Raw genomic sequence first — 26551 nt, forward strand, 5'->3', positions numbered from 1 at the left:
GGACGGAGTTTTTCTTATGGCGTGGATTGTAACAATATTTAGCACGGTGGCGGTGTAGGATAAAAATGCATTTAAAAGACAACCTACGAGATGCAAGGTATCCATTTGTTGTTTTTTGGATTTGTGCTGAAGCCAGTTAAATTCCTATCATGATCAGATGATGCAAGAGTTTGATCTTTTATGAATTCAGTAGAATCAGTTTCGTGGACTTCCTCTACCAGAGTTTCGAAGCAGATTGACTTATTTTTAGTACCTCACGACTTTCAATAGGGTAGCATTTGATAAGCAGTTTGACTAAATTCCTCTTTCACTAGGCCACTATGAAACATTTCATCTTAACACAATGACGCGGTGACGGATCATTAAGTATTGCTTCATACCAATTTAAAAACAGGAAGTTCTGTTTAAAGTAACTTCAACTGAAACACAGGAAACTTGCCCCTCCATTTTTCCCACCTTTAACAGTTGTCAAATTTGAAGTTTTTTTTTCTTTACTGGGGCCGTTATATGGCTATATTGCATCGGAACGAGCGAAGTGCGAAAAGGGACAAAACTGTCCTTCACCCTTGTGTATGCTCAATATGCTGTATTTTGAAAGAAAGTTATTAAAATTTACTGCAAAATGACATGTTGCTTATTAGTTGGGAAAAAAAGCGGTCGATTGAAATATATATAAAAAAAAAAACTCTTCCTCGTTAGTCTGTTAGCCCATTTAATTTTGATGAACATGTTAAGGCTTAATAACCTTATATTTCAAAATTAAAGACTTCTAGTTTTTGGCGTTAACGTAAGGGCTTCTCATTTAGAGTTTACAGTCCCTAGTGAAGGAGTTACAAAGTGTTTCGTCTCTTTAAAGGTGGTGAAATTTGTTATATTTTTCACACGTCTTAAAAATAATACCTAGCAGAGAGTAGGTTTTAAAATAACTAACTCGAAAAATTTCAGCTGTTTAATTGTTGTTGAGGTGAAATTCATTTGCTACCCAATTCTATTTTATTTTATTCCCTGCAGCTTGCGAGCCAAGTGTGAATTTTGATAATTCGAAACTGACCCATTTTCTCCCTTTTGTTTGTGTTCGTGAGTCTAAAGTTCCCATTGGGTGAGTTAGTAACCTAACACCAAGATCAGAAACAGCCAGGCTTAGGAGCAATGTTTTTAAATTCTTTGACAAGGTCGGAGTTTTTCTTATCAAGTGGATTTTTACAATGTTTAGCATGGTGTCGGTGTAGGATAAAAATGCATTTAAAAGGAAACTACGAGATACGAGGAATCCATTTGTTGTCTTTTTTGAATTTGTGTTGAAGCCAGTTAAATTCCTATCCGATGATGCCAGAGTTTAATATTTTATGAATTCAGTAGAATCAGTTTCGTGGACTTCTTCTACCAGAGCTTCGTAGCGGATTGACTTATTTTTAGAACTCCACTGCTTTCAATAAGGTAGCGTTTGATAAGTACTCTGACTAAATTCTTCTTTAACTGGGCCACTATATGAAACATTTCATCTGAACACAATGATGCAGCTTCTGATCATTTAGTATTGATGGTCTAAGTGTCAGAATAGATCTCTGGGTTATTTGCAAGGCAAATTGTAAAATTGTTATGTGTTTTTGTTAGCTTCATGTCAGTTTAAAAACAGGAAGTTCTGTTTAAAGTAATTTCAACTGAAACACAGGAAAGTTGCCCCACCATTTTTCCCGCCTTTGACAGTTAAGCCATATTTGAATTTTTTTTTCTTCATTGGGGCCACTATATGGCTATATTGCATCCGAACGAGCGAAAGCGAAAAAAAAACAAAACTGTCCTTCACCCTTGTGTATGCTCCAGATGCTGTATTTTAAAAGAACATCATATTCATTAAAATTTATAGGGGAAATAGCACCAACAATTCATATTTAGGTGAGAACGCGTTATTTTCACGAATTCCCTCTCTGCTTCAGGATCCTGTTGGAAGCTATTTCAGACCTTTCTAGGTCAGAATTGAAGTGAAAATATAGTATCAGTAATTAATAAAGCTTGTAAACCGCGAAAAGCGTTAAGGTTCCACAATCGAACGAAATTATCATGAAAATGATTAGCGCGTAAGACAGCTGTTGAAGTTAGCCTGCTAGAGAGAGAGCGCGCCTCTCACTCTGCCCCTCGCACTCGCGTGACTTTTCGCGACTCGCCCAAAATAGAGAGCTTTGTCGCAGGCTAGTTAAAGGGTGTTGTTCTCGTTTCTGGGGGAAATTTTCGGCATGTCTTTAGACGGAGGTAAAGGGTGGTTTCGTTTCTACGGCCGTGGCTTTTCTTTTCATTATTATCCTTGGTGAAATGTTGCTTACTGAAATACAAAATACCAAGACGGATTTGACAATACATATGTTTTTTTGAGACGAAAACTGTTAAACCATAATATCTTAAGGGTTATAAACGTGAACAGTTTTAAGGAAGGTGTGTATCATACTTCCTCTCACCTTTTATTAAGAAAAATCTCGTACACTTTAAATATTTTAAATTTTTTATTGGGGTATGAATTTCACTTACGCTTTTCAGTGAGAAAATGGTTCATATGAAACCTCTTATCTGTTAACGTTAAATACGAGTGTGTTATTTTGCTTAGCTTCACCAACATTTAAAATGCAATAATGACACTAACTATATCATCTCAGTTAAGATCGATTTCCACAAAACCTTTGCTGCATGACGATTTAAACGTTGTTAGGTTGTAACACAGTGAAAAGGTTACGTGGTGAAGAAACTTAAGGCATTTAGCTCGTGAACTGGCTCACTCTTTCATCATTAAGACACTGCGAAGTGTGTCAATCGCGCTTTTAAAGATTCATTCTACAAAGGTAAGGAATTTTTTTAACTAAAACTTTGCATAAGGACGTTTAAAAACTGAATGATGATGGCGTGGATTGTATCTTGGAAATTACGTCAAAGGTAATTCGCAAAGCATTTCAGTGGCATGGCTTCATTTAGTTACAGACCGTATAAGGACCGTATGAGGATGACTTTATAAGGCGCTTTTAGGCCTCTGTTCGTCATGGTCTATGGTGGAGCTTTCTCTAGGTGGGACTTGAAAAAAGATTTCGAAGTGTTCCTACAATAGTGTGCTGGATGCGTTTCATCTTCCAACAGTAGATTAATGGATTGAGGGTTGAATTAAGAAACAGTAGAGTCAGAGTATAAACTCTCAAATGTTTTACATCGATCCTTGTTTCGGGAATGGAAGCGGTAATAAATAATCTACAAGTATTGGGCAAATAGAAAACTATGAAAACCAGATACACGTAAAGCGATGCCACAGCAGATTTCTTTTTTCTTTGAACACTTTCGACTTGGTCATTGTGCGCTACCTGTGGGACTTGAAATTTGTTTATGTGGCGTCTTAGAGTTAGATAAAGTTTGACGCTCAGGGAAGTTGCAGTTATAATACAGGCCAATTTAATAGCGACGATACTCACATACATGATACTTTTTGGGATAAAAAACATGATCAGTGAAATAAGTGCGCTTATCACCCAAATGGAGACCACTACAGCAGCAACGCGATTGTGTGTCACAAGTTCCTGGTATCTGAGGTGGAGGTAAATTGCCAAAAATCTGTCTACACAGAGAGCGGTGACACTAAACAATGACGCATCAATGAACAAATTCACCGGAATAAGAAACGCGAGATATATGACATTATCAGTGTCATTGGTTGCATTATTTTGTTGAGAGTCCATGATAAATGCAACAAACATTGGCTGAACTAGTAAACCAACACCAAGATCAGAAACAGCCAGACTCAGAAGCAATGTTTTGAAATTTTTGGACAAGGACAAAGTCTTTCTGATCGCGTAGATTGCTACAATGTTCAGCATGGTGGCGCTGTAAGACAAGTACGCGTTTAATACGCAAAACGTGAGATATGACCAATCCATTTGATGACCTTTTCGGGTAGTTGCGGCGCTTGAACCAAGCAAATTCTTGTCCACCCTTGCAAGCGATTGTTTTTTTTTTTTTTCAGGATGATCCGACCAAACCCGCGTCACGGATTAACTAACGTTCAGAGAGTTCCAAAACGATAAGTAAGTTAGACTTTGATGAAAAGCAGTTTGACTGACTAAAATGTGTCTTTAACTGAGCTACGATGAACTCTTTTCCGAACATACGATTACAGATGGTAGGGCATTGCTGGTGTGGTAAAGCAGTTGTCCTATGTGTTTTTAAGACACTTTGAATAATTGTCGGGCGTATTTTTTTCAAAACTGGTAAGCAATTAGAAACAGGAGTTTGTGTTTCATTAAAACTTAAACTTAATCACCGGGAAAAAGAAATTGTCCGATCAGTATTGTCGGTGGGGCCGCTTTATCACATCCTGTGAAGCAAAATGTTCAGAAAACTCCTTCAGTCTGTTTCTTTAACCAAATAGTTTCAGATGAAAATGTAACAAAACTGCCCAAAGATGTTAGACAAAACGCAAAGGTGTTGATCTCTGACTCATTCATAAGACATGAACAAATAATGGATCTGACATCCTTTTCTTAATAATTGTTTTTGTGTTTGATTTGGAAAATTTCAGTCGAATGGTTCTTGATTACTTCATTGTTATATGCTGTATTTTAGTTTAAATCGACCAGAATAACCCGCAAGATGACATGCTGCATTAGTAAAAGCAGTTATATGTATAATTTGGATCATTTTAGTTCTCACTTAAAGCAAAATGTCGGCTTAGGGGAGGGGTAGGTGGGCAGTTTCCCAGAAAGATAAAATGATCCAATAATTTCTTTAGGATGCGTAGTATTTAATAATCTTGCACCTTACCATAATCCACCAATTTATCCGTATGAATATTCTTTCATTTGCAATTTGTAAGGTCGAAGAGAGAAGCTGTTAGACAGTTGCACTGCGTCTTTTAACAAGCGGGCTCAAAAATTATGGGTCGGTTATTAAAACGAGGTTTAACTTAGGCCGCTGTTTAGCAAACCTTTAGACCTCCAGACTGAGATATCTTCGTTAGTGGGTTATTTTAAGAAGTTAAATGCTTTTCTAGTGTACGCCATGTGCTATCATGACACGATAAACAGTGATAAAAGCGTTGGGAAAAGTGAAAATGACTTAGAACACAGTTTCGTTGAACACTGGCTAAACTCCGTTTAAATAACTGGTCCTTTATGTTTCTTTGGGTTGCGGTGTTCGCTTTAGTTTCCAGCCGCCCCCTCCCCTCAGAAATGATCGCCCCTTGGCAGCCGAGGTAAAATCGCTTTTCGGCGATTATTGTTTGTATGTTTGTTATTGTGTTTTTCTCAATTTCAAAGCAATTAGTAAACAGGAGGTTTTCAATCAGAGTTTAACTTCAATTTCATCACCGGCAAACTTGTTCAACCTTTTTGCGGAGGGACCGCTTTATCGCATCCGCAAATAGTGATATAAATGAGAGCGTTTCTAACTTTCGTATTTCTTTAATGTTACCCAAAAGTTTACAAAAACGTTTTTTCTGTACTCTTGAGAGTGGTAAAATCTTTGATATTTTTTTACAGAATTGCAATCTAACATGACAAAATTTTGGAAGCGAAAAGATTTTAAATATCCAACTCGTTAAATTTCAGCTGTTTTATTTACTTGTGAAATGGTTCCCTAACCCGTAGCTGTACTGGGTCGTTGGGCACTTTGAAGGTATCTACGTGGTAAAATGACTGTCTCAATGCTCTTTGAAACATAGGTTTTTCTATACTTCGAGGTATTTAGAAAGGAGGAGGAATCATTTCCAAATTAAACTTCAACCATGTTTTGTCGGCAGGACTGCCTTTAATTATCTCACCCGACCGAGCAAATTGTCGACAGAGCCTGCGCATTTCTGTCTTCTTGCAGATGTCCTTTTTGTTTTTCAAACAATTTTTAAAATTGTATATAGCTCTTCCTAAACTTAAAAACAATTAGGAAAGAGGAAGTTTTGTTAACAAAAATAAACTTCATCTTAATAACAGGCAAACTTGCCCAACCATTTTCCCCTTCTCTCACAGTTTAGTCGTAATTAAACAAAAGAAAATGTTTTTTGTAGTTGTTTTAATGTTTTTGTTTTTATCTATCGAACGCTTCCTAAAGGTCTTGTAAAACTACATTGACTCTCTTCTGCTTCACTTTAATTTAATGGCAAATTCTGGTTTAACCTGCGATCAGCCGGTCCTTCTTCCCTTTTTGTTTGGGAGGCGTCCGCCGACTTTCCCCGAAAAAAGATCGCCTGATAGCAGCTTCTCTCTGGTTCGAATCAAGACCACTGTCTTTTTGGAAACCTTGAAGTAGAAACATAAAATCGTAACTGATTCGATTTCGGGGAAATCAAAGGTTTCATGTACCTTAACCACCACCATTGTGTTTGATTTGAAATTGGAAAGGACTCAAAATAAAAGTGTTGCGCTATTCTCTTTCACGCTATAGGAGCAGGACGGAGCCAAGTTGGTCAAAGGACGATTGGCTCCAGGCGGGTTGGTTTCCATGACACGTAAACTCATATGGATTTTTTGCTCATAATCCAGGATAAATCGACCTTTGAATAAACCAACCCTTGCGCTAGCGCTTAATAAACGCCCGCGGTTTCTATTTTCATATGGGCACTGACAATCTATAAAGAGAAACCAGGAGGCCTGTGAATATGCTGGTTCGACGGAGGGCATCACTAGTAGTTTCCATTGATAAAAATCCATACTTGGCTGCGAGGCTGTGGGGTATAAAAGAAAAGAAATCGCATTAAGGTTCAGGGTTCAATAATTCATTTCTTTTGTTTTATTTTCTTCAGCCGCGGAGCCAAAGTATGAATTTTAATAATTCGATACTGACCCATTTTCTCTCTTTTGTTTGTGTTTTTGAGTCTAAAGTTCCTCGGCACGCATTTTTAGGAGCCGCGAAAAAAAAAATTTTTGATCCTGCTGGCGCTTAGTCAACAACAAGAACAACAACAGGAACAACAACAACAACTTTATTCTTTTTAGAAAAATACAAAAGTTGAATAGTTTGCCCCGTAAATAGCTGGAAAGCTTGTCGTGGCGGGGCAAGACAAGTACATCAACAACACAATTATCTAGTAAAAACAAAAGCCTTTAACTTAGTCACTGAGTCGTATAGTCGTGATCGAGGGAAACAAAATGATGCAATCGTAACTATATTTAGTTTGATCACTATTTTCTTGGTTTTTAAGTCTAGGAAAGAAGTTGTAATAAAAGCTTTTGTGAACTCGAGGATGTTTTCATCGGGTGTTTTCATCTTCTTGCTGGCTTTGATAAGATCGTGCGTGTGATTCTACTTTAATTTCGTCAGCTTACTTCCTTTTCTTATTTTCTTATTTATCTGTAGGGGTGGGTCAGGAGGTAAACCACAATGCTTCATACTTTTAACGGAGTTTTGACAACTTTGGTGCTTCATTACAATGCATAAATTATTCCTCCGAGACAAATTGTTTTTTAAATCATTGATTCTAACGAGAACTACAACTATCTCTAAAGTTAATTTTTATTGTTATTCTATTGTATCTTTTTTTTTAATTTTACAAGATTTTAACAAGATTTTACATTTGTTATTGTTTGTTGTTGTTGTTGTTTTCATATCGTTTATTATTTCCAGATGGATTTATTTGAATCTCTCTTTAGTTTTGTTTCGTAAATGCATTTCGTATAAAGCCAATAATCGTATGTCGGATGTGTTTCATCTTCCAGCAGTAGATCACAGGATTAAGCGACGAATTAAGGAACTCCAGTGTCACAGTGTAAAACTTTAAATGCTTCATGCCAGTGCTTGGTCTAGAAGTGAAGGCAATAGCAAAGAGTGCACAAATGTTTGGCAGATAGCAAACTGTTAAAACGAGGCAAACGTAAACTGACATCATCGCAAACTTTCGCATCCTTCGAATGTTAACCATTTGAGCGTTCTGTGGTGCATGTTGTAGCTGCAGCACTTGTATTTGGTTCACGTGAAGTCGCACGGACGAGTAAATTCTGATACTGAAGAAAGTGGCAGCTATAATACATGCAAGTTGTGTAATGCAAAAACCCACGTACATAATACTCTTTGGGATCCACAGCCTCGTCAACGAAAACAGTCCGCTTAATACCCAAGTTAAGACGACAACAGCAACAACTCGCTTGTGTGTCACAAGTTCTTGATATCTAAGGTAATAATGAATGGCTATAAATCTCTCTGCGCAAAGAACAATGACGAGAAACAGTGTCGCAAAAATAAATAAATTCGTCGGGATAAGGTACGCGATATAGATGGCATTATACGTTTTGCTAGTTTCAATGTTTAGCCGTGACTCCATAATAAGACGTGCCACAGCCAAAGGTTGCGTCACTAAACCAACACCAAGATCAGAAACAGCCAGACTAAGGAGCAATGTTTTTACATTCTTTGACTAGGACGGAGTTTTTCTTATAGCGTGGATTGTAACAATGTTTAGCATGGTGGCGGTGTAGGATAAAAATGCATTTAAAAGGCAAGCTAGTAGATACGAGGAATCCATTTGTTGTCCTTTTTGGATTTGTGCTGAAGCCAGTTAAATTCCTATCAGATGATGCAAGAGTTTGATCTTTTATGAATTCAGTAGAATCAGTTTCGTGGACTTCCTCTACCAGCGTTTCGAAGCAGATTGACTTATTTTTAGAACCCCACAGCTTTCAATAGGGTAGCATTTGATAAGCAGTTTGACTAAATTCCTCTTTAACTGGGCCACTATGAAACATTTCATCATCTTAACACAATGACGCGGTGACTGATCATCAAGTATTGCTGGTCTAAGTGTCAGAATAGATCTCTTGGTCATTTTCAAGGCAAATAGTAAAATCGTTATGTGTTTTTGTTAGCTTCATACCAATTTAAAAACAGGAAGTTCTGTTTAAGGTAACTTCAACTGAAACACAGAAACCTTGCCCCTCCATTGTACCCACCTTCAACAGTTAAGTCATATTTGAAGTTTTGTTTTCTTTATTTGGGCCGTTATATGGCTATATTGAATCGGAACGAGCGAAGTGCGAAAAGGGACAAAACTGTCCTTCACCCTTATGTACGCTCAATATGCTGTATTTTAAAAGAAAGTTATAAAAATTTACTGCAAAATGACATGTTGCTTATTAGCTGGGACAAAAAGCGGTCGATTGAAATTTAAAAAAAAAAACTCTTCCTCGCTAGTCTGTTAGCCCATTTAATTTTGATGAACATGTTAAGGCTTAATAACCTTATATCTCAAAATTAAAGACTTCTAGTTTTTGGCGTTAACGTACGTAAGGGCTTTTCATTTAGAGTGTACAGTCCCTATTGAAGGAGTTACAAAGTGTTTCGTCTCTTTGAAGGTGGTGAAATTTTTGATATTTTTCACACGTCTAAAAAATAATACTTAGCAAAGAGTAGGTTTTAAATAACCAACTCGGAAAATTTTAGCTGTTTAATTTACATATCATATGGTTCCCTAACTCTTTCATTAACTTGTGTTGTATTTGCAATTTGTAATATCGACGACATAAACTATTAGTGGCCAGTTTGTGTTTGGTTTTGCACCCCACAATTAAACGCAAGCGGAATTAAGAAGTATTTCTTTGTTGTTGTTGTTGTTGCTGAGATGAAATTCATTTGCTACTCAATTCCATTCTATTTTACTCCCTGAAGCCTCCGAGCCAAGTATGAATTTTGATAATTCGAAACTGACCCATTTTCTCCCTTTTGTTTGTGTTCTTGAGTCTAAAGTTCCCATTGGGTGAGTTAGTAATCCAACACCAAGATCAGAAACAGCCAGGGTCAAATGCAATGTTTTTTAAATTCTTTGACAAGGTCGGAGTTTTTCTTATCGAGTGGATTTTTACAATGTTTAGCATGGTGACGGTGTAGGATAAAAGTGCATTTCAAAGGCAAACTACGAGATACGAGGAATCCATTTGTTGTCTTTTTGGAATTTGTGTGGAAGCCAGTTAAATTCCTATCAGACGATGCAAGAGTTTGATATTTTATGAATTCAGTAGAATCAGTTTCGTGGACTTCTTCTACCAGAGCTTCGTAGCGGATTGACTTATTTTTAGAACTCCACGACTTTCAATAGGGTAGCATTTGATAAGTACTTTGACTAAATTTCTCTTTAACTGGGCCAGTATGAAACATTTCATCTAAACACAATGATGCAGCAGCTAATCATTAAGTATAACTGTTCAAAGTGTCAGAGTAGATCTCTTGGATATTTTCAAAATCGTCGTTTTTTTTTATTAGCGTTATACCAATTTAAAAACAGGAAGTTTTGTTTAATTTAACTTCAACTAAAACACATGAAACTTGCCCCACCGTTTTTCCCATCTTTGACAGTTAAGTCATATTTGAAGGTTTTTTTTCATTATTGGGGCCATTATATGGCTATATTGCGCCCGAGTGAACGAAATGCGAAAAAGGACAAAACTGTCCTTCACTCTTGTGTATGCTCCATATGCTCTATGTTCATTAAAATTTACTTTAAAATGGCATGTTGCTTATAAGTTGGGACTAAAAGCGGTCGAATGAAATATTTAAGAAAAAACTTTTCCTCGTTAGTTTTGTAGCCGATTTAATTGACAGTAAAAATCAAATGATGTAAAATGAAAGACTTCTAGTTTATGGCGTTAGCATGAGGGCTTCTCATTTAGAGTTTACAGTCCCTATTGAAGGAGTTACAAAGTGTTTTCTTCTCTTAAAGTTATGGTTCAGCATGGTGGCGGTGTAGGACAAGTACGCGTTGAATACGCAAAACGTGAGATGCAAGTAATCCATTTGTTGACTTTTTTTAGATAGTTGCGGTGCTTGAAGCAAACAAATTCTTGTCCTTCCTTGAAGCGTTTTTTTTTCCAGGATTATCTGACCAAACCCACGTCACGGACTGACTAACGCTCAGAGAGTTACAAAACGTTTAGTAAGTTCAAGACTGATGAAAAGCAGTTTGACTTACTAAAATGCATCTTTAAGTGAGCTACGATGAAACTCTTTTCTGAACATACGATTACTGATGATAGGGCATTGCTGGTGTGGCAAAACAGATGTCCTATGTGTTTTTAAGACGCTTTAGATAATTGTCAGACGTATTTTTCTAAACTGCCAAGCAATTAGAAATCGGGAGTTTTTGTTTCAAAATACATCTTACACTTAATTACCGGCAAAATGAAATTGTTCACAGTAATCAGTATTGTCTGTGGGGTCGCCTTATCGCATCCCGTGAAGCGAAATCCCTCAGTGTTCAGAAAACTCCTGCAAGCCTTTCCTCTTGCTCTGTTTTTTTTTTTTTTGAAACCAAATAGTTAAAAAGGAAATGTAACAAAACTGCCCAAAGATATTGGTGCAAAAAGTAGAGATGCTGATCTCTGACTCGGTCATAAAATATGAGCAAATAATGGGTTGCGACATCCCTCTTTTGATAATTATTTTTGTGCTCGATTTGGAAAATTTAGTCTGTTCTCTTGACTACGTCACTAATGTGTATTTTAAGTTAAAATTCACCAGAATATCTGGTAAGATGGCATACTTCAAGTGTAAGTTCAAGTTTATTCAAAACACTTTTGATAATTAATTTGATAATTAATCCTTGCCCGCAAAGTAGCCTATAGTTAATCGAGGCGGGAAGGAAAAGTTAAAAAGTTAAAATAATAGGGTGAAGCGTAACAATAAAGTCAATCAGATACACGAACATCAACATATTGAATTAACTATACAGTGAATACATATGCTTCAAAATAGGTAAATGAAATAAGATATGAGTGAAATTAAACTAAAAAATTAAACTGTCAGCATCATTAAGACTTTTCTTGGATATGTTTTGAGAACATTTAAATAGATAAAAAATTAATATTTACTAAATATGTCAATTAAAGTACGCACGCCAACATAAGTATCTTCCAGTAACAAAATATCCAGCAGCGGACTCTGTAGGGTATTCTTAAATTTATATTTAGGTAGAGGACGATTACTGTCGGGAATACAATTCCATATTTTTGCACCAATTCTTGAAAAGGAGTTCTTCATATGGTCAGTTCTCGAGTGCTTAATATAGAGATTGCCAGCCGCAGAAAATAGTGTATTATGATGATGTACTTTTGAAGAATAGGTAAATAACTTGGAAACGTTTGGAGGTGTTACATTATTGGATACATTGTGCATAATAAGGCAGAGTGTTTTAAAATAAAGGAAATTAAGAGGAAGAACATTAGACAATTTGAGCAGAGGTACAGCGTGGAACCTAAAGGGTTTGAAATGAATCAATCGAAGGGCACGTTTTTGAAGAATCAAAATTTTCTCCAAATTTGTAGGAGCAGGCGTGAGCTTGGCCCCAGACGGCTATACCATAGGACAAGTAAGGTTGTACAAGAGAACGATATATATTTAATAAAGTGGAAGAAGGGACAACATGCCTTAGTCTTACAAGGATATACCTAATGATTTGATGATTTTGGTAGAAATATATGTGATATGATGCGTCCAAGATAATTTTGAATCAATAAGGACACCAAGGTATTTTGCACATTCATTCCTTTCTAAGGAAAAAAGAGAGTTTGCGCTGTAATTATGGATATATGTAAAAGTAGTTGTCAGTATAAGTAAAAGCAGTTGTATCAATAATTTTTGTTGGGGTGTTTAGCATTTAATAGCCACAAGTCCCCAAATTAATCGGGTGAATATCATTTTATTTGCAATTTGTAAGGTGGAAGAGACAAGCTGCTAGAGAAATACAGCAACAACGCGTTTGTGCGTCACAAGTTCTTGGTATCTGAGGCAGAAATAAATACACGCGAATCTCTCTGCACACAAAACGATGCTGAGGAACAATGTAGATTAAGCAGATAAATTCGTCGGGGTAAGAAACGCGATACGGATGGCATTAAGAGACTTGGTCGTTCCATTATTTTGTTTCGATTCCACAAAAAGATATGTAACAAACATTGCCTGACTCAACGAACCAACACTACGATAAGACGCAGTGTTTTTAAATTTTTTGACAACGATGAGGATTGTAGCGATGTTTAGCATGATGGTGATGTAAGATAAATACGCGTTTAAAAGGCATAATACTAAGGACGAGGAATCCATTTGTTGCTGCATTTGGTTTTATGCTGAAGCCAGCCAAAGTCTTATCTTCCAGAAATTCACTGAGTAGAATGCCTTTCTGTGGACTGCTCTCGTAAAAGCTACGATGGTGACTGAGTAATGTTTAGATAGTTCCAAGATGTCCAGTAATCACCTTTGACCAGTAGTTTGACAAAAAATTCTCTTAAAGTAAGCCAGGGTAAAATGTTTCCTTTTATCTAAGTGGCTGAACAGATGTCTTGCTTGTTTCTATGACAATTGTGGAAATTAGAAAACGGGAGGTTTTGTTTAAATTCTCCTCAGCTCAATTTCTTGTAAATTTGTTCGATCATTTTACCTTTGACAGTTAAGTCATTTTTGAAGATGTTATGAAAATATTCTGCTAACGCAAGATTTTGTGTGGCGCTATTAAAGCATTACGTTTCGGCGACGCCTTCTCACCATTACGGAACGTAAGCAGCCACGACGGCGACAACCACAACTGTATTATTATTATTATTATTATTATTATTATTATTATTATTATTATTATTATTATTATTATCCGTAGCAATGCTGTCTTTTGAATTTCCCAGAAATTGATATTTCACCAAATTTCGCTGACGAGCTTCTCTGAGCCTGTCTTAATCACTTCTAACGCACCTACGACCACTGGGATTATTTCTGTCTTCATCTGAGACATTCTGGTGATTTCTGTGTTTTCTGAGAAGTATACTTCTCGTGAATAATTTTTTAACAACTTTCTAGTTACCTTTTAATGACGATAAACTGAGGGCTTTGGATTCTTTCATAAAAACTCGCTGATTTCGCTTGCTTTAAGCGGGAGTTCAAATGCTGTCAACCTGCCCCAAAATGAACAGAATTACACTGTAGAAGAATTTAAGCTGTTAATCGCTTTTATGTTACGTTTTTCTTTTATCCGATTTCAGAGTTGTTATTTTGTAGTCCAGTTGCAATGTCCTGAAACTTTCCTCAGTTGTGCTTTGAAACTGCATTTCGTAATAAGCCAATGATGGTGTGTCGGATGTGTTTTACCTTCCAACAGTAGATCAGTGGGTTAAGCGATGAATTCACAAACACTAACGTCAGGCTAAAATTTAACAGTAAATGCGTTTCAACATTGTTTGATCCAGAGGTAACTACATAAACTAATACGACAGTCATTGGCAAATAACAAACCATCAATAGGAGACAGACGTGAGCTGCCATGATCGCAAACTTCCTCAGCCTTTTCGTGTTAATAATATGTCCGGTCTGTGATGCTTGTTGTAGTTGTAGCACTTGTCGTTCGTTTAAGTGACGTCGCACGGACAAATAGATTCTGACACTGAAGAAAGTCGCAGCTATAATACAAACAGATTCACTAATGCCAAAAACCGCGTACATTATATTCCATGGAACCAACAGCCTCACCAATGGAAAAACTGCACTGACTGCCCAAACTGAGACAACTACAGCAACAACACGCTTGTGTGTCACAAGGGTTTGGTATCGGAAATAAAAATGAATTGCCATGAATCTGTCTGCACAGAGAACAGTGACGATAAAGAAAGTAGCGAAACAAAATAAATGCGTTGGGATAAGACAAGCTGTGTAGATAGCATTTTGAGGCTCCGTACTAATTTCGTTGTTGTCCTTCGAGTCGATGATAAGTTTTGCAACGTACAACGGTTGAGCTACTATTCCAACGCCAAGATCAGAAACAGCCAGACTAAAGAGCAATGTTTTTAAGTTCTTTGACAATGAAGGAGTTTTTCTTATGGCGTGGATTGTAACAACATTTAACATGGTGGCGGTGTAAGATGAAAATACGTTTAAAAGGCAAAGTATGAGGTGCAAGGAATCCATTTGTTGTTCCTTTTGGTTTTGTTTTGAGTCCAAGGATTTTGCAAGAGTTTGATCTTTTAGGCCGATTTCAGTAGAACCAGTTTTCGCGGACTTCCTTCTCTTGAAGCTACCATGCCGACTGAGTATAATGTTTCTGGAGAGTTCAGTAAGCTAAACGTTGATAAGCAGATTGATTAAAATTCCTCTGAGCGAAACCAGATGACTAATCCGTTTTCACGGACTGCCTCCCTTCCTGAACTACGATGGCGACGGAGAATTAAGAGTGTTTATGGAGAGTTACCAGACGTTCAAAGTAAGCTGGCCTTTGATAAGTAGATTGATTAAAATTACTCTTTAGCGAAGCCGGGGTGAAGCATTTCTTCTGAACACGCGACGGTGCTGATGACAGTTAGGTTATAGATGACGTGTTCCTTATTAGTCGAGAATAGATTAAAAGTGATCGAACTTATTAGATCGCTATAATATGTTTTAAGACGCTTTGAACGATGACGTGTATGTTAATTTATGTTTTTTCTCAACTTTAACATAATCGATCTCGTAGTTTAATTTTGAAACAATGGTACCATTTTAGCCTTGAGACTTTACCGTGCGAAAATGTGTTAAGCCTTTCTTATCCTCGCGTGAACAAGGTGAAATTATGGAACCGTCTGGTGTGAACGAAGTGTCGGGTCAAATATTTCAGCCGGTCGAAAATTTGTCCCGTGCCGTGTAAACTTAGTCACGGCCAAACTCTTTTACCGTTTTTTGGTAGCTTGCGAGCAGACTCACTCGTGCGAATTCAGGAAAAATTTATTTTGGCGGCGGAGCCGCCATCCAGCTTAACCAATTAGATCGCTGCGTTCCTCAGCGAACGCGTGGTATTTGAAAATAAACAGCTCGCGTGCAGGCTCACTTTTCCTCGGACCATTAAGCCGTCAAAGATTTTCCCCGAACTCGCTCAAGTAATCTTGCTCTCAGGTTATTTTCTCGGTGGGCCCGCTTATAGGCCGAACGAAAGATGGCACTCCTACAATGGAGAAACCCGCCAAAAGGCAATTTTATTGCAAAACAGTGTTGATCTTCGTCCCAAAAAATGAATCAATAACATGATGTGAATGACAGTGTTTTTCAGTTAGTTTCTCTTTAGTATAACGCCATTTATGTTAATGGTTTGAGCAATTATAGGCGCCAATACGTGCTCTCCTTAAAACCTGATGTCTAATTCCTGAATTAGATAACAGGAAGTTTTTTAAAAAAATAACTTCAACTTTGTCATGGAAGATATTGTTCATTGTGGATAATGTGTATGAGGGGTTTCGTTTATCGTTTCTCTCGCGATTGTCACTTATATATTGTTCCGGCGCGACGTTTCGATTCAACTTTATCATCAGAAAACGTATCTACATACACACATACATATATATCCTTTATTTAAACACGATTGGGGGTGGTGTAAAAATAATTACAAATGAATTAAACTATATATTGAAAATGAGAATAACATTACTTACAAAACACAGCGACAATAAAAACTCTAAAAATGTACAGTAAGATTCTAAAAAAAAATACAATGTTAAAATGAATTTACATTTATTTAGTTACCTCTGAGTAAATGGACTACAGCATGTGAGACTTGGGGTGGCTGAATCAAATAGTTTTTAGGGTATAGTTAGCTTTTTTTTTTTCTCGTCAATCTTTAAACCCAACGCATTTGTATTATTGTTATTACAGACCTTAAGGTCGAGGTTGGCCATCGCTTGCCCATATTTGGGACTTTTCGATCATATAAATTAAGACTAAAGGCACTTGAATAAAGAATTTTTCAGCGTTCTTAGCATTAACGAAACTTCCATGTCGGCCTTTAGCCCATTTTTGAACTCGGGAAGCCCGAGCAATAATATCCTGTTTGAGACAATTGAAAGGTGCATTAATTTGAAGGGTGTTGAGTTCATTTTTGGGGGTGTAATTTTGAGGGTAGACTGTTTTTGTTTTGTTTTGTGTGTTTGTTTTTCTTTGTGTGTGTGTGTTGCGGATTGTAAAAGAACTCGTGCTTAAACATTAGAACTTGCTAAAAAAAATTGCTGAGGTAAAAGTTTATCAAAAGAAATTATGGCTCTTGGTTTTACACAATGAAAGGGTGACACGAAGAGGGTACGTAAGCAGAGCCGTTTTTTTTTTTTTTTTGGCCGATACCAGCATCGCTGCGACGAGTGCCAAACGCGCTAACAAACGAAGCCTCGTCTTACTGAAAAAGAAAATCTAATGATTTTTGTTTGTTTGTTTTTTCTCTAAATAAAACCGTGAATGATCATATTTTTTGATAATTATTAAGTAACGGATGTAACTATTGATTATGCTATAGAGAGTCTACCATCTTGAAATAATCTGGGAAAATTTACAGCACACTAAATTTAGCGGACAAGTAGTTTTGTCTAGTCATATACTCCGGAGGTCGTCCCTCATTCATTTTATTCTTAACTTGATAAACTTAAAAATGCAGTTTCCCAAGGGTGACTGCTTGAGACAGGTATGACTTCCAAGGTGTTCTGAATTGTGCCGGCGTAAGTTTCGTTAGGTGTATCTTGAAAATACATCTCGTAGTTTGCCTGTGACAGTCTTTCGTATCTGTTTCAGCTTCCAACAGTAGATCAGTGGGTTAAGGGTCGAATTAAGAAATGTCAGGGTTAGAGTATACAGCCTTAAATGCTGTAGATCGTTCCTTGGTTCGGAAAATGTAGCGATAGTTATTATCACACACGCATTAGGTAAATAGCAAACTATGAAAACCAGATACACGTAAAGCGATGCCATCGCAGATTTCCTGTTTCTTTGAACACTGTCGACTTGGTGATTTTGCGCTTCTTGCGGGATTTGAATTTGGGTTATGTGGCGTCTTAGAATTTGTTGAAGTTTGACGCTTAGGGAAGTTGCAGTTATAATACAAGAAAAAGTTACAATTGCAGAATATACGAACATGATATTTCTTGGAATCCAAAAGCTGAGCAATGTAGTAAGCACGCTGAATACCCAAATTGAGGTCACGGCAATAGTAACACGCTTGTGTGTCACAAGTTCCTGATATCTGAGGTGAAGGTAAATTGCCAAAAATCTGTCTGCACAGAGAGCCGTGACACTAAACAATGACGCGAAAAGGAAGAAATTCGTCGAGATAAGACACGCGATATATATGGCAGTATAAGTTTCATTGATTTCATTCTTTTGTTTTGACTTTATAATATATAAAGGAGCTCCCTCAAAACGAGGCTAAGCCCCCCCCCTGAACAGTGTTGGGTGTTAGAAGTCAAACGCCTTTTAAATAACTTGAACGGGTTTGATCCGGGGGGGGGGGCATTAGTTAAGCGGTTTGAAGTTGTTTTGTCGGTTAGCTACAAATTCCATACAAATAAAAACACGTGAAAAAGGAAATGTCTCGAAACCTTTTGGCCAGGATTGTAGAATAATCTGGATGTCCGGTTTTAATCGTCCAATTTGTACTAAAACCTTGAACTTCAATGGTAGATACCTGTCGCGCTTTGCAATTAACAGGCCATCGTACCTTGTATAAACAAAACTTACTTTGAAATAACAGGCCATTTCACCAACCTCGTTCCCAGGGCTCTCTCCTACCCGTCCCTACTCCTCGCTCCGTAGGAGCGGGTTTAGGAGAGAACCCTGGGAACGAGGTTGGCCATCTCACTTAAGAACAAAATGGCCTGTCGCACTTCGTAATAACCTGCCATCGCTCTCTGTAATGAAATAGAGTGTTTTCACATGACGTCACAGCGGCCATATTGGTGTCAAAAAACAATAAAACGGCGGCCATGTTTGTTGTTCCAAACCAACCCTGTGGGAGTTGAAAACTTTTCTTGTGCATACGCTTTCTTTTGTTCCAATAAATATGCGTAGATGCTGGCCACTAGAGTGAAAACACTCTATAGCCTGTCGCACTTTGTAATGACCACCCTAAGGAGGGAGGGCATTATCCGATTTAATGCCACTTTCCGTCGTTCCAAAACTTGTGGCCGCTAAGGTGAACTGCGGCTCGTCCCATTTATTGAAAATGATTAACTGTTGAAAACAATTGAAAGGTGCTTCAATCTTAACGGTTGTTGAGAATTGCCGTCCGAAAATGAATACCGTTTTTCTTCTGAGTCATTTAGGTTGTGTAGTTTATTTTCGCGGTGAAATTTTGGGGTAAACTTTGCTGTTGTGTTTGTTAATGTTTGTTTGTTTGTTTGTTTTATTTTTTCTTTTTTGTTTTGTGTGTGTGTGTGTGTGTCTTTAACTGTTCGTTTGTTTTGTTTTATTTATTTATAATTTTTGTTTTTGTGGATCATAAAAGACTACCCAAAAACTAGTCGGAACCTGCTTAAGTTAATTGTTAAGTAAAGGTTCACGCCGTGAAAAGGTGACACGAACAAGATACGCAGGAAGAGATACTCTAGTGATATACCAGCATCCCTGCGACGAGTGCCAAACGTGCTTTGCAACGAAGCCTCACGTTCTTTTCTCTAAATAACACTTTGCATGATCGTATTTTAACACTGACTTATTGGTTGTATGATGTGGAGTCTACCGTCTATTCATTTGTAAAAATGTGTCTCACCAAGCGTAACGGTTTGCCTTGAGAGGCGTTCTCAATCGCCCCGAAGGTCTCGTTTGGTGTGACATAAAAATAGATCTCGTAGTGTTCCTATGACAGTGTTTCGTATCTGTTTCATCTCCCAACTGTAGATCAGTGGATTAAGGGTTGAATTAAGAAACGACAGGGTCAGAGTATAAAGCCACAAAAGCTGTACATCGTTCCTTTGTTCGGAAATGGTAGCGATAATAAATAAGCTACAAATATGAGGCAAATAACAAACTATGAAAACCAGATAAACGAAAAGCGACGCCATCGCAGATTTCCTTTTTCTTAAAACAATTTCGCCTTGGTCATTCTGCGGTTCTTGCGGGACTTGAATATGGTTTATGTGGCGTCTTAGAGTTAGATAAAGTTTGACGCTCAGGGAAGTTGCAGTTATAATACAAATAGACATAATAATGACGAAAATCAGGTACATGATATTTTTGGGATGAAAAATCTGACCAGTGAAATAAGTGCGCTGAGTACCCAGATTGAGGTCACTACAGCAGCATTGCGTTTGTATGTCACTAGTTCCTGGTATCTGAGGTGAAGGTAAATTGCCAAAAATCTGTCTGCACAGAGAGCCGTGACACTAAACAATGACGCGAAAAGGAAGAAATTCGTCGAGATAAGACACGCGATATATATGGCAGTATAAGTTTCATTGATTTCATTCTTTTGTTTTGACTTTATAATATATGTAGCAAACATTGGTTGAGCTAGTAAACCGACACCGAGATCAGAAACAGCCAGACTCAGTAGCAGTGTTTTAAAATTTTTTGACAAGGATGGAGTTTTTCTGATCGCGTAGATTGCTACAACGTTCAGCCATAGTTAGTAGAGGGGTGCTTTAACATGTGCAGGTTTTGCTGATCGACTTTCTTTTCCTTTCCTTGCATTTTCGACAGAGCTTACAAATTCATCACATTCATTGCAGATATCAACTTGCTGGTACAACAGCAGACACCCTTTGGCTCTCCAAAATCCCTTATGTGGGAACTGCTGCTCCTCTTCTTCTTCCCCAAGTGAATCATGAATTACTGGTATGACATGATGAAACATTTTGCCACTAAGTTCCAAAGTTGAAACTCCATCACACAATCTGTACCCCTCCAGTTCCTTAATTAAGTTGGACACAGTAACATTTTGCACTGTTCGACGATACTGGAGGTATATAGGATGATCCTCTGGTAAATATGAACCAAAAACCTTCACAGTAAAGCCAAGACTGTCATCCACAACAATTTCCAACTGTGGAAGCACGTATGGATCCAACCTTTTCTTCAGCAATGTGCTGTCCTCCTTGATCTTCATTTTCCAATTTTTAAGGCTTTTTAGGCTTTTAACTCCCTGACAAAGTTCGTTAAATCCCTTATAATAACGGTTTGGAAGAGGCTCCTTGTTATCTTTTACAATCGATCGTTCCGGACGTGGTGTAGGCTTGCGGCTTTCATGACGTTTCTTTGGCAAGTTTAGCGTCGGTAAAGCATCAAATCTGGGCTTCTTTTTGGTCATTTTCTCTGAGTGAACTATGAGAGAAAGGTTAAAATTGTCATATTTCGAAATAGTTAAACAAAAACTATGTCCGCTTTCAGAAAGAACTTCAGACAGCAGATCAAAGCACCGGTCAAGAGCCGTCAAGAAATATACGAAAAACACAAATAAAATTCACACAATCAAAGGAATAAGTATACTTACATATTTCGATATCTTCAGGCGCAAAATGCCTCTCACAAGTATAAATTCTGTCGTTCTTTAACTGTTCCCTGAAATTCTGATCCATTTCTCTGGTCTTTTTTATCTCGCCAAGCCATTCGTCTCGCCATTTTCCATGTGCTTCGTCCTTTGCTAAGGGTAGCTTCCAAATACCCATTCCCTTAGTCCTTTTACACGAACCACAGCTAAAGACGGAACAGTTGACCCCCGGCATAACATAAATATATATTTCTGGCGAAATAATAAGTATATAGTGCTTAAACACCCGGAGAAAACTAACGAATAGCGCACTAATAACAACGAGAGTACTCGATCGATGGACGCCACATTGGATTTTGTGTGCACTTTCGCGATCACGTGACAATGCAAAAATCATAACAAAGACATCGCTCTCTGAAGCTCGCCGACTTTCATAACCAGCCACCTCTACTAACTATGGTCTCAGTAAGATGGCTGTTCCACAATGTTGTAAAACTGCGCAAACGATGTAAGTGCAAAAAAATGTAGATATCGATTTCTGACTCAGTGAACTAAATGAATAAATAAATGAATGTAAAAGGGATTTGGTAGCGACTTTTAATTAAGAACTCATTTCAACTCAATTGTAAAAATATTCCAGCTGTTATTTAAATATTAAGAGGTTTCTTAACTCCTTCATAAAGGTGTTGTGTTCACTTGAAATTGACATTCATCAGGATAGACGACACGGACAGATTGTATATACGAGAATCTTTGTTTACGTTTTTTTGCTCATTTAAATACCCTTTTCTTTTGATCAAGCTGTTAAGATACCATCCTTATTTATAAGTAGAGCATAACCACATAAGTTATATTTGAAAATTTCCAGATTAGCGAACAGTTTCGGAGAAATTCTCCTTTAAGAGCGCGAAATTTAGAAAGAATTTATGGTCTCATTAACGTTGTTGCCACCTAGCAATTTTGCAGTCCTCGGTGGCTGCTATTTTCTTTGTTATAACACATCAATTTAACGAGCTCATTGACCTCGACGAAAATTCGCCTATTCGTTTTAGTTAAGACTAAAGCAGTTGAATCAGGGGCAGTGAGGATAGTTATCGTTTTCTGCCACAGCATTCATCTTTTCGTTTTGTACCGCGTCAAATAACAACGGAGGTTTGAAAACTACTTATTTTCTTTGTTGCTGAGCTGAGATTGGTTGCTAGTTAATTGGTTAACTAGTGTTACATTAATAATTGCAGCCCACTCTTGTCACCTGCAATCCTACTTTCCAGGTTCCTTTTACGCATGCTTGGCACGTTTTGACATAAAGAAGGGGGGAGGGGGGGAGAGAAAGGAAAAACATACAATATTACGCGTACAAAATGAAAGTAATCATTTCTAATACAACTTAATTATTTAATAATGATTAAGAATTGCTAAGCGAAAGTTACTCTATCGTTCTATTTTTGCAATTTGCACGATTGACGACTTGCATCTCATTTTGTTATAATGTGGGATGGATAATGTTTCGATTTCGACTCCCCGTTACACATGTTTAGGAGTAACGGCATTTTTGGCGCGGGATTTTGAATCCTCTTGAGAAAGGTCCGCAATATTGATAGAGCATGTGCTGGTTGTTCACAATTTACGCGAAGAAACCGCTTAGATAAGGATTTGGGTAATGATAAGCAAAACTTAGGACTGGTTGATTTCGTTCGGGAATCGCGTTACCATTAACCGGGCCTTTCGCTACTAATAGTAGCTAGAAAATCTTTTTTTGTAAAATCTTACGAAATAAATGGTCACACCATAGGATTTCGTCCACAGACTCAAAAGTTAGAACTACTTACTAAATAAATAGTACCATGTGAAAGTACTGCTGAAGAGGTTTCATTTGAATGGTAACACCATAATATTTTGTCCACAGATTTAACAGTTAGTATAACAAATTATGTGCCGTAGCTTGGTCTTGAACTGAACGTATTTCTCATGAAAGTGTTTTTTTTGTCATCGAGGAGTCCTTTGTACGCTAACTTTTAGTTTTGAAGTGGAAGGTGCCTTGCGTGGGACCTGTAGTAAGAAGCCCTTTTGTTGCCCATTCCCCTTGGGCAGGTCTCTGCCAGAAAAGCTGATAGGGTGAAGGAAAGCAAGTTTCTTACCGAGTTTGTTTCTCTACAGCATTATTCCTGGTAGATGCAGTAAATGAGATGTATCTATGGCATGGCTGGTGGCCGAATGATGAAGATTCAGAATCCAAAGCTTCCACAACTGGTTCTGCGGAAACGCGTTGGAGTAATGACCGAAGATTGGCAATGGAAACGATAAAGTCTTACGCTCAAGGTACTGTTTTATTCTTCCCTGCCACCATCAACGCTCCCCCCCCCCCCCCTGCACATCAACGCCCCGCCCCGCGCCCCCTCCCCAACCCGCTTAAGGTACTATTTCCTTCTCTCCCAAATTAATTTGGCCGCTCAATAGAAGTTCTTCATAAATTAGCATAATCGTGAGTAGAAACATCACTTTATTTGAAAACACTCGACTGAGGCAGCGTTACTGGTCCGCACCTTTTTTCACGGACTGTATTTTCCCTCATCATATTTTTCAAACAAAGCCAAAGTACGTGTATCAAGCGCTTGCTGGCCGCTTAATTGATGTGACAATTAGAATTATTTCGGGACTTTAATTGCTGTCCGCTTGAAAGAGGCCGCTGGCCGCTCGTTGGAGGTTCGACTGTATAATAGTTGGGCACTAAACTTTTTTTTTTTTTTTTTAAGCAAAAGACCGCGAATTTCAAGTTTTCCCTTCATTAACCTTGAAGTCATTTCTTGTTTTCAGAACTTGAACGCGATTTCTCCCAAGTATTTATTGTGTTTGCTGGTCTGGAACCGAAGTCCTTCCAGAATCTTTTCCCCTTCTGGGAAGACCGACCAGATGTTGCTAAAATAAACCGATCGGTAAGTACTTCTTCTATTACATTTGTTTAGTGTTTAATGTGAAATTTACTCCTTCCAGACTCAATTAATTACCAATAAAAGCCAATTTTTAATAGATACAGCAATTTAAGAAACAATGTCAAGGATCTCTAGGCTGTTTTCACTCATCCTATAAATAAGAAGCGTATCAGCTCGAAGACGTACATCATAGGTTTTTTATGCAGCTGTTTATGGATTACAATATGACTTTCCTTCTTATCCTTCTTTTAAACCATTCAGGGTAACATTTTGTACAAGGCTTTTGTGTGATGGTTTTCTCTGAAAATTAGCCCAGGTTCAAAAACGTTTGACTCTGAACTCTTTCTGTTTTTTTGCTTTTAGACTGGAAGGGTTGATGGAGATATTCTAAAGCTGGAAACGGAACTTGCAAAGCTTTCGAGGTTTGTCTTTTTGCATTTGGTCCCGGTGGTGGTGTGAATACATTTATTCCTTCAATTAATTATTAATTTGTTAATTTATCTCTCAGTTTATTTATTTATTTATTGTAAATTAAACTATTAAAGAATTTATTCCATTTTTACTGTGTGCATAAACTAAGGAGAACCGTGTTTGTTTTATCAGGGAGAAAAATTTCTAATTTTCTTGATGGACTGTTTTAACATTTACTCTTTACATTAACTCTTCTTTTTTTGACATGTAGAAAGGAGTACAGCCTGGAGGAACTCAAGCAAAAACCACCACCTGAAGGAGTGGATCCCTCGAGACTTCAAACATACCTTAGCGATGCTGACTTCGAGGTAAGAACTGCATTTCTCTTTGAACTGCATCTTCAGTCTGTGCAACCTGACTGCTGGCAAATAAAACAGCCTTTTAAAAGGGGTTTATGAATTATTCAATAAAATGCCTGAAAAAATTTCCGACACCACTACTGGTTTAGACTGCGAGTGGTCCCCATTTCGCCTTTCGCCTTTGGCCTTTCGCTTTTCGCCTCATTTCTCGCGTGGGTTGATTTTCACGCGCGCTCGCGTTTCTTCACTCTACTCCTATCCCTGAGGAAAAATGGGGGCTACTCGTAGTCTACTGCTGGTTTCTTCGCGTATAATCGACTAAGGAAAGAGCGCAGAAATTCCATACTGATGGCGATTTAGCTAGTGCTTCTGATTGGTTGAAGCAAATCGCCCTCTTGGCCCGACTAATCAGAACTGAGGTACTACCCAGATCGTGGCAGTGACATGTCATCAGTTGGGGATTTCTGCGCTCGCTACTCAGGGGAAACCAGTGTCAGCTGTCTTCTCAGGCTTATGAATTAAAAGTTTTTTTGGTTTGTTCCTTTTGCAGAAAGCGTTTAACATGACCAGAGCCGCTTTTGATGCTCTGGCAATGTGGAAGAAGACGAATCTTAGAAAGAAAGCTGGCCTTTTCTAATGTATTGCCATAAGATGCCAGACATGTTACTACAAAATTTAATTAGAGATAGCTATGTTTTTTAAACGACGATACACTTCCTCCCTTCGTTGTTTTCGTACAAGGATGTTGGTTTCCATTTAAAGCTTGACTTAAAACATCCTTTTTCAAAATTCGATGTTAATCGACTTTTTTGAAAAAAAAAAAGTGTAGTTAAGAAGATGTTGAATTGCAAAACCATAGCTTTTGTGTTAATTTCCTAATAAGCTCTATGGTCTGTTATCAGTAGGTGGTTAATCCACCAGAAAGGTTTTGTCCTACGGGACAAAATGGAAAGCAATGTCGAGTTGATCTGGTTGGTTGGTTATTGAGTGTATTCAAATTACTGTCTTAAAGACCCGCGGGTTTAATTTCCTCCAAAAACCAAAAAGTGTGGCCAATAACGAGAAATAACGGATTTGTCGCGAAATGGAAATTTTAACTTTTTCTCATTACAAAATACTCTAATATGGCGACCTTTTTGGCTTGCTTACAAGTCACGCGTTCTCCTCGCGGAGTGGTTACCAGTACTCCGCGACAGGAATAACTCAGGCAATAAAGGTGGAAACAACATGCAACAGATAGAAAGCTCGGTACCCATGGTGACAAAACCAATACAATGGGAGGAATTTGCAGCTTATGATAAGCTATTTTCCTACTTCGTTTGACAAGGAGAGTTGGCTTAATCAGTTAGATAAGCTAAAACAAAACTTGAAAAAACAGTTGGAGATAAAAAGGGAATAATGTCAACCAATGTAATGTGCTCACATAGCAAAAGTGACAATGATGGCTAAGCTATGGCTGATTCTGGCGCTGTTAGCGAGTTTCCTGGCAGATAAGCATTCTTTATTTTAAATTATCCGACAAGGTTCACAGTAAACTAGGTGAATTCATGTATTTTTCTAAACCCGAAATTAAATTTTGTAACAGTAATAATTGTTGTAATTGGTAATGCGTATCTTGTAACAAAAGTCATTATAGAGCTTTCAACTGAAAGGTGTTGAAT

The 26551-nt window shown here is 37.7% G+C and overlaps 2 protein-coding genes across 2 annotated transcripts in view; one reads left to right on the forward strand and one right to left on the reverse strand.

Annotated features, from left to right (window-relative positions):
* LOC140923701 (uncharacterized) overlaps positions 1-26271 on the forward strand; it is a 57868-nt gene extending 31597 nt beyond the window's left edge. Inside the window, exons 20-24 of the mRNA XM_073373778.1 lie at positions 23348-23509; positions 24005-24123; positions 24484-24542; positions 24803-24899; positions 25441-26271. Of these exons, the coding sequence (XP_073229879.1) occupies positions 23348-23509; positions 24005-24123; positions 24484-24542; positions 24803-24899; positions 25441-25527 (524 nt within the window). The 3' untranslated portion in view covers positions 25528-26271. The remainder of the gene's footprint in view (positions 1-23347; positions 23510-24004; positions 24124-24483; positions 24543-24802; positions 24900-25440) is intronic.
* LOC140923457 (uncharacterized) lies at positions 20330-21643 on the reverse strand. Its single transcript, XM_073373549.1, has 2 exons — positions 21194-21643; positions 20330-21024 (listed from the first exon to the last, which is right to left on the reverse strand). Exons 1-2 carry the CDS (start codon positions 21585-21587, stop codon positions 20330-20332), a joined length of 1089 nt encoding a protein of 362 aa, XP_073229650.1. The 5' UTR covers positions 21588-21643.
* Positions 26272-26551: the final 280 nt, after the last annotated feature.

This window comes from Porites lutea, chromosome 13 (assembly GCF_958299795.1).
Source record: "Porites lutea chromosome 13, jaPorLute2.1, whole genome shotgun sequence".
NCBI classification, from domain to species: domain Eukaryota; kingdom Metazoa; phylum Cnidaria; class Anthozoa; order Scleractinia; family Poritidae; genus Porites; species Porites lutea.